General features: G+C 40.3%; 2 protein-coding genes across 2 annotated transcripts; both read right to left on the bottom strand.

Annotated features, from left to right (window-relative positions):
- Positions 1–1,468: 1,468 nt before the first annotated feature.
- On the bottom strand, positions 1,469–4,459 carry LOC125226537 (uncharacterized protein K02A2.6-like). Its single transcript, XM_048130564.1, has one exon. It carries the CDS (start codon positions 4,457–4,459, stop codon positions 1,469–1,471), a length of 2,991 nt encoding a protein of 996 aa, XP_047986521.1.
- Positions 4,460–6,591: 2,132 nt separating this feature from the next.
- On the bottom strand, positions 6,592–8,298 carry LOC125226370 (mesoderm induction early response protein 1). The gene has a single exon (XM_048130340.1). It carries the CDS (start codon positions 8,027–8,029, stop codon positions 6,842–6,844), a length of 1,188 nt encoding a protein of 395 aa, XP_047986297.1. The 5' UTR covers positions 8,030–8,298; the 3' UTR covers positions 6,592–6,841.
- Positions 8,299–8,728: the final 430 nt, after the last annotated feature.

The raw sequence follows: 8,728 nt of genomic DNA, 5'->3' as shown, positions 1-8,728 counted from the left end.
ATTAAAGATACCTAAAATATATTGCGTCAATCACGATAAAACCGCACAGCCGAACAGCATAAACAAAGCGCTAACATAGCAACTCAAAAAAAGCTCCGCATTTTGTATACAATTTAAAAAATCTACCATATTTGTATTTAGAGATTTGTTTCAATGCTTTAAATACATTCCCATGCATGTATTCTCTTAAATACTCAAAAAATCGCATCACGATTAGACAAACCTAAACTTAAAATTATAAATTACTTAACTAAACTTAACATTGTTCCTAGGAAAACTAGCAATGGATAACAGATGTATAACAAAGGCTTGTATTGTAAGTAAATCCATTGCCTAATAGATGGTGTTCTCAGAAGTGGATATTTGAAAATATTTTCAACATAATTTCTCTTTTGCAGCTGGAATTTTGAATATGTGACACGTGACCTATTTGACCCATAATTATTAGGATAGTCTCGTAAAACTGAAAACAAGGCTGTTCGGTTCCCGGCACAATTTTATTAAATAGGTAAGGATTTTTGAAAATTTGCACAGCAAATTACTTTTTCTTTTCAGAGGTATTGAAATTTTATGACTATGTAAAGCCTGACAAGATTTTATTTGACCCTGAAAGAGTGTCGCTACAAACCGCTTTCGAAAATGAAAACAGGGTTTTAGAGAATCAAAGTTTAATAAGCAAGGTTTAAATACTCGCTACTTGTTTCCGCACAGCCTAAAATCCATAAATCTTGTGCCTTTATCGAAGTCGTCGATGTTTATTTTCTTTTTGCGTGGGACCTTGTTTTATACTGGTGTCAATGATGTAACGGCCTTCTTATTTCTATAAATATTTTTCACGGCAGAGATACAGACACCTTAAATAAGAACAAAAAATAAATTAAGCTAAATCGAAACCAAATAATCAGTACAGGACAACCGCACTATAAATTGTCAGTGCCGGACATGTCAACAAACGATTTCGGAACATTGTTATCGAAATACTGTGAAATCCTTCATCCTTTTTTGTTGTTAGTAAATTATCACCTTAAGTATAATTATTTTCACTTTTTTAAATATTATTTTGGGCAAATTTGCGATGAAACCGTTAGAAAATTGAAAATATTTACTTCTCGTTTACATCACTGACATTCAATGACTTTTATCGACGGGTGTCAAATATTAATCCTTGCCAGTAAAATAAATTAGTTCATCTGAAAATCCGCAACGTGGCGAGGGTCAAATAAAAACTTGTCAGGCTATATATACTATTATAACTCACAGTTTCGGGGTCCAAGCACATGTGCTGGTCCAGGTTCGCGTTGACAGACTGGTTTTCACAACTACCTCACTTTGTACACAAATGTCAAACCCTACCCTCATTGTCCATACATAACATACCTCCCCCATTAAGAGAGTTCACTAATTTATAAAATTCACTAACACTAAGTTACCTAACCCTATGCTACAGCTACACTACTTTTAACACATATTATTCTTCCTCCGTCTCTACATCCCTATCTTGAGATAACTCTGACTCACTGTCACTATCTCCTAGGGCTATTCTTTTATGATCGGGTGAGTCTGGGGGTGTGGTCTGCCTGGCACGTTTATGGCTGCTGGATGCTGTGTTTTGAGAGTTTCTGTGTATCGTGATGTCTTGGGGTCCGGACACACCTATGATGTCGGCCCAACGATGCGGCGACGGTATCGAGATTCGGGTATCCTCGTCATCGTCATCTGTAGCCCTATCGGTTGCCTCAGGAACTTTCTGCCGACTTTCCTCCCCGCAACTGAGCATTTGATTGATGTGTCTCACTAGCAGCTTATCGTTCCATCTCACTAAGTATCTGCAAACCCCTAAACGCTTTTCTACCGTTCCTTTTAACCAGCGTGGTCCCCCGCAGTAGTTCTTGACATATACTGACTGGCCAGTTTGAAACTCCCTGTTCTTCGTGGCACTATTCTTTTCTACTGCTTCTTCTATATCAGCACACCGAGAAGACAGAGGGTTCAACTTATCAAACTTCGTTCTAAATCGCCTATTGTTCAGGAGCTCAGCCGGAGTTTTGTCGTTGACGCTGTTAGGTGTAGTGCGTAAACCATACAGTACCGCCGGTAATCTCGCTTCCCATGGTCCTGAAGTCAATTTTCTTAATTTAGCCTTTACGGTCTGTACCGTTCGTTCCGCTTGGCCGTTCGTCGCAGGATGATAAGGAGCGGACAGTACCTGCCTGATCCCTTGGGATTGTAAGTATTTACGGAACTCCTCTGAAACAAAACTTCTACCATTATCGCTGACAAGTACGTCTGGAAGACCCTGTTCCGCAAAAACATCTCGCAAAATCCTTATTAAGGCAGAGCTGCTCATATCTGGTACAATCTTGACTTCTGGCCACTTAGAATAGGCATCGATTACGATTAAAAATGTCTTCCCCTGAAATGGCCCAGCATAATCCATATGTAATCTAGACCATGCTTTATCCGGTTTAATCCACTGATGGGTAACCTTTGATGGCATATTTCGATTTTCTGCACACACATTACAGCTCTTCACCATCTCTTCAATTTGTTTATCCATCGCAGGCCACCAAAAATAGCTCCTCGCCATAGCTTTTGTAATCACAATACCGTCGTGATTCATATGAAGCTCTTCTAGCACTTTTCCTCGCATCTTCTCTGGTATAACCACTCTATTTCCCCATAAAATGCAATCCTTATACATGGATAACTCATCTCGCTTTTGCCAATAAATCTTATACTCTTCCTCGCTCTTCCCAGGCCATCCATTGCGTATCCAGTACAATATTTTACTGAGGCACTTATCCTTTTTTGTCAAATTCGCCACTTCTGTCGCCGAAAATTCCAATTCAATGGGTGTCTCCTCTATGAGTAAGATTCCTAAAAAATCCTCCTCTGACATTTGTGCACCTGCTGGGCTTGGCCATCGACTGAGGGCATCTGCATTACCAATTTTTTTCCCCTCAACATATTGAATCTCATAGTCGTACGAGTTCAAAAGAAGTGCCCACCTTAGCATCCTTGGTGAAATAATATTGGGTATGGGTCTCTTCGAATCGAATATTCCCAACAAAGGCTTATGATCTGTCTTGATAATTACTCTTCGACCACTTATAAACTGATGAAATTTCTTCAAGCCAAATATGATAGCAGCTGCTTCCTTGTCTATTTGTGCATAATTACGTTCATGTGCGTTCATGGTTCTCGAGGCGAACATTACGGGTCTGATACTTCCATCAGTCATCTCGTGTTCCAACACTGCTCCTAGACCGAACTGCGATGCGTCGCAAGATAAAATAAGTTTCTTTTTTATGTCGTAATGTACCAGAGTATCTGAACTGGAAATCATTTTTCTTAACTTTTCGAATGAATCTTGCTGAGATTTTCCCCATTTCCATGTCGCATCTTTATCCAATAATCTGTACAATGGCTCAGAAATCGAGGCCTTGTGTGGCAAAAATCTATCATAAAAATTGATCAGCCCCAAGAATGCCTGAAGCTCCTTCACGTTACGTGGTGCTGGTGTCTTCTCAATTTCACGAATCTTCTCCTCGCAAGGGTGTATGCCGAATTCGTCGATTATAAAACCTAAAAATTGCACACTTCTGGCAGCAAATTTACATTTCGTCTTATTCACTCGCAATCCAGCTTCTTGTAACTTCTGAAGTACCGTTTCGAGCCTCGTATTGTGCTCTTGCACTCCATTGCCAGCCACCACAATGTCGTCTAACAGTACGGCTACACCAGGAATACCAGCCAATAACGTTGACATGAGTCGTTGGAATATACCAGGGCAAGCCTTTACCCCAAAGGGTAGTCTCTTCATTTTATACAACCCCTTAGGAGTGTTAATAGTTAGCAAATTTGCTGTCTCCTCATCTACCATAACCTGGGTGTACGCCCGTTCCAAATCTATCTTTGTAAATAGAACTCCCCCTTGTAGTTCTGCAAAAGCTTCACTAAGGGTAGGTAAGGGGTAAGTGTCAGTATCAGTTACGGCATTCACTGTCGCTCTGTAGTCCCCGCACAGACGTACCTTACCATCTTGCTTAAGCACTGGAACTATGGGTGTGGCCCATTCGGAATGTGCCGTCGCCTCTAAAACGCCTTCGGCTTCTAACCTATCCAACTCTTCGTAAATTCGGCCTTTTATTGCGAATGGTACCGGTCTACTCTTAAAAAATACTGGCTTTGCACCTTCTTTTGGCCTAATACTAACTACCGGGCCAGTATATTTCCCTAATCCTTCCTGGAACACTCCTGCATAGTGTTTCTGTATCCGTTCCAATGTTGTGGCCAATTCATCACTATCAACTTCTAACTTATATACTCCTTCAACTTGTATTCCTAAATCACGGAACCAATTCCGACCAATCAAGCTTGGCCCATTGCCTTTAGCTACCACTATGGATAAGCTTTTCTTCATTCCCTTATTTTGAACTACTACCGATGCTTCACCCATTATACATAGTCTGTTCTCATCCCATGTCTTTAAAGAAATCCCAACATCATCAAAAACTGGAACCGAGCCCCTCCAAATCATCTTAGCAGTCTGCTCACTTATGAGACTGTAAGCACAGCCAGTGTCTACTTCCATATCTATCTTAACTCCATTCAGCATAATTTTCATCATATATGCTGGTGTTGTACGATCTTGCCTCATATTATTAATTGTAACTTCTTCGTATAATCCATTAAAATCAGATTTAGGTGCCTTATTTCCTTTTGACTTCATACCACAAACCGTCTCAATATGTCCCGTCTGGCCACAGCCATGACATTTGGACCATCTAAACCTGCAGGGGCCCCTATGAGGTCTGCCACAACGCATGCATGACGTCCTTTCTGTCTGCCTCTCATTCCTTTTGCTGGTAAATTTATTTACATCCATTGGTACTTCTAACTCACCCGAGTTCTGACTAGAAGAAGCCGGAACAATGATACTTGCATCAATCCCTGCCGCCTCATGAGATAAAGCGATCTCACAAGCTTGATCAAACGTCAATGTACTCTGCTGTAACAACTTCTTCTGTACATCCTTGTCCCTGATACCACACACTAAGCGATCCCTCAATGTTCGATTCAAATCTTTAAAGTTACAGTCGATGCTCAATTTCCTTAATTGTGCTATGAAATCCCTAACCTTTTCCCCCTCTTCTTGATACTTAGTATGAAATTTATATGATTGCACAATTTCATTTGGTGTTGGGTGGAAATGATTGTTCAACTTGGTAACAATTGTTGTAAAAGTAACCTCACTTACTTTAGTTGGTGCTATCAGTGATATAATCAGATCATACAAGTCAGATCCACACACAGCGAGTAAATTAGCCTTCTTTTTACTATCATCTTCAATATCACCTGCCTGCAGACAGAAACTAAACCTCTCTATGTAATTTTGCCAGCAGCCATGTGCCACATCAAACTCCCCAAACTTAATGCCCATTTTGCGCACTGATACCTAAAGTTATGCGTTTTTCACTCAAATCACACACTTTACACTGTAAATGCACACTATTGTCCTACTTTTTCTCGTCGCCACTATTATAACTCACAGTTTCGGGGTCCAAGCACATGTGCTGGTCCAGGTTCGCGTTGACAGACTGGTTTTCACAACTACCTCACTTTGTACACAAATGTCAAACCCTACCCTCATTGTCCATACATAACATATACCTATAGGTTTCATATGATAAAATATGCCCTTGAATTACTGACAATACATCACGCAATTAACAGTGGTTATATATACAGGGTGTTAATTTGATAAGTGGCAATATTTTCTGGACATGTAAAAAATAATAAAACCACAAATATCATATTTCATTCAATTTTACCTCTTTCATTCCGTCTGTGAAAATCTCTAAGGCGTGCGCAACTGCGCACACGTCGCCGCACAGCGGTCCGTCACGCGCTGGGCGCGTAGATCGGGCAATTCCAGTGATTTTATTATTCTATTTGAGTAAAATTAAGGTACACTTTTCATTAATGTTTTAGTATCTGTATCTGCTATATGATCAGCTCCTTAAATATTGTCAGTTATAAAAATTACTCCTTGTATACTGAAACACACCCTAATCATAAAACTAACCCTAACTAACATGGTCACTGTCCCATGTAGCATTTAATATTTATTTACTTGCAGCATTCTCTTGCATATTTTTTTGATGTGATGGACATTGTACAGTGTGGAAGTGCCATTATTAGTATGTATATTATGAGCTCTTGTATTATTTGGAAGATCCTAAAGCTTGCAAATGGTTTATACAGACGGTGGCTCCCCAATTAAATTTTACTCTATTTTTCCAGGTTGTAAGATTACTGTCTTGAGTTAAGTAAATCAAACACTAGTTTGACAACACAGAATTCATAAAACATTTAGAATCTCTCAAAAAATGCAACTCTCACACCCACATAATCCCATTCTGTTAAAATAAAGGTCATTATAAGTTTTGAATATATCTTCATGCGTCAAATGATAATAATATATAAGTAACATTAAACTTACTCTTGCTTAGCTTTAAAAAAAAGTGAGGTATTATTTAAAGTTTCATCACATTTTATGATATTTTTTTTTATTTTATTTGTCAACTGTTTGACAAAAATTTACGTGATAACTGCTTCATACAAAGATAAACTGTCTTAAGAATCATCATTGGATGCATGAGGTATAGTTAGCTCACAAGTACTATTATGATTTATTTTAGTTAGGTCTTGCATACACTAACCATATCTAACCCACTATTTAAGTCACATTTAGTACTAAGTAATCAAATCAAGCTAAAGTCAGTATGCTTTGTACATGCAATCAAAAACAGTGTGGCCTTGCCTTTAAAAACAAATATTAGGAGCCATGTTCTGGTTCCTGCTCTTCTGTGGACATGGTCCTCGGAGGCGCAGAGTGGTTTAACTGTGAGAACACTTCCTTCTCTCCTAGAGCCAGCGGGTCAGGCTGGGCATCAGACGACGGAGCATAAACCATCATGGGGGAGGGGGATGCTGGACGCACGGTACCTGTTCCACCTGTAGCCTCTTGCTCCTCTAAGAACCTGTCCATGTAATCTGTATGTCCTGGATGAAGTGTATATTTTTTCTTCTCTAGCCTAGCTTTGTTAGCAAATATATCATGCCGTTCTGTCTTCTTCCATATGTAATAGAACTGTACCAGTTCCCCCACAGAGCGAGTCCTTACTTTGTTTTGCCTAATAAGGTGAAAGTCTTTACCATGAGCTTTTAGACCATTTTCAAAATTACGGCATTCTTCTTCAGACCACAGGCTGGCATGGGCCGGTGTCTGAGCTGAGATGCGCCGTCTCCGGAGCGCCTCCTCCACATTGTGGCCACACTGCTGTAGCAGGAACAGAGCTTCTTCATCATCCCGCAGCTGCTTTCCTCTAGGCACTGCTTCAACTCCACTACCACTATTTAAAGTACTAATCTTCTTCATATAATCTTCAATAACATTTTCCTCTAGGACAGTAGGGTTCCAGAGCAACTTATCCTCATTTTCGTATGGTAGTGCATCATCATAGCTACACAAACCCTCTGGAATGCCTGCTTGGTAATCACTCCCAACCATTATAGTTTTCTTCCAATCATCTTCATCGGGACTGTAGTCATAGTCTTCTTCTTCTTCTGAGGGGGGCCGAGAGCCGGAGCGCAGGCATCTTGTCGCCTCGGGGCTTGTTGTCTCCGTGTACAACTGTTGCAGTTCAGACTCTGGCTTTTCTACTTCTTCAGGAATGGGCTCGGGTACAGGTTCGGGTGTGGGCTTATCCATATTCTTATCTAAGCCGTACAAGGCTAGCAACTCATCCAAAGGCATGTCCCCTTCACGTTGCAGGCTATTTAATTCCGCCTTAGGATCCTGTTGCTCCCCTGCCGCCAACGCTTCTTCTTCCTCCAACGTGCGCTCGTCGTCGAAGTCATTCACCATCATATCCACAGTAGGCTCGAAGAGAGACTTGTCGCTCCCCACGTCCATACTGGCATCGTGTTCGCTTACACTGGTCACCAGCGCGCAATCAGTCATGACTACAGCCACCACAGGCCAGCAATGCCGCCGAAGATCACATCACAATAACATTCTCGATAACTTTGAATTCTATAGTTGTCTCATAAATTATATCACACTGGCATATAAAATACACAGGAGAAATAACATTTAATGCAGATTATAAAGCGAAATACTATAAACCAAACAAAAATATTTTGACACGAAATCGTCCATGGCTGACACTAAATGTTGCCAGATAAAACTTAGTTTTCTACCATTTTATGGTGATAAAAAAGCTGACCCACCAAGGAGTGGTATATTTAGTATTTTGAGTGGTATATTTAGTATTAACGAAGTTAACATTTTGGTTAACGGATTAACTTTTAAGTTAACTGTAAAAAATGTTAACGGATTCGTTAACTTCCGTTACATTTCTTCGAGACCGTTAATCGTTAATCCAGTTCCGCACGCGCCGAGTAAAACTTGCTCTGACCGCTACTGTAAAAGCCCGGAGTACGGCGAAACCTAGGACTTTTCCGTAAATTCACAGTCTACAGACCAATTGGTGCCTTTACAAGTGCGGTCACCACTGCTTGCTAAAGAGGAACTTTGAAACGACGCGATCAGAGTTCGTCGGGCCGCGCTAACAACTTCGAAAAAATACTGACCAAATGCTTGTCCCGTGGAGATGATGTTTACACAGTATCAATAAAATAATGACAAATCTTAAAAATA

Source organism: Leguminivora glycinivorella, chromosome 1 (genome assembly GCF_023078275.1).
Source record: "Leguminivora glycinivorella isolate SPB_JAAS2020 chromosome 1, LegGlyc_1.1, whole genome shotgun sequence".
Taxonomy (NCBI): domain Eukaryota; kingdom Metazoa; phylum Arthropoda; class Insecta; order Lepidoptera; family Tortricidae; genus Leguminivora; species Leguminivora glycinivorella.
This window is presented reverse-complemented; position numbering and strand designations above follow the sequence as displayed.

What these genes read in the sequence shown, in the direction of transcription:
- LOC125226537 (XM_048130564.1), bottom strand. Translation starts at nt 4,459, where the DNA reads ATGGGTGAAGCATCGGTAGTAGTTCAAAATAAGGGAATGAAGAAAAGC.
- LOC125226370 (XM_048130340.1), bottom strand. Translation starts at nt 8,029, where the DNA reads ATGACTGATTGCGCGCTGGTGACCAGTGTAAGCGAACACGATGCCAGT.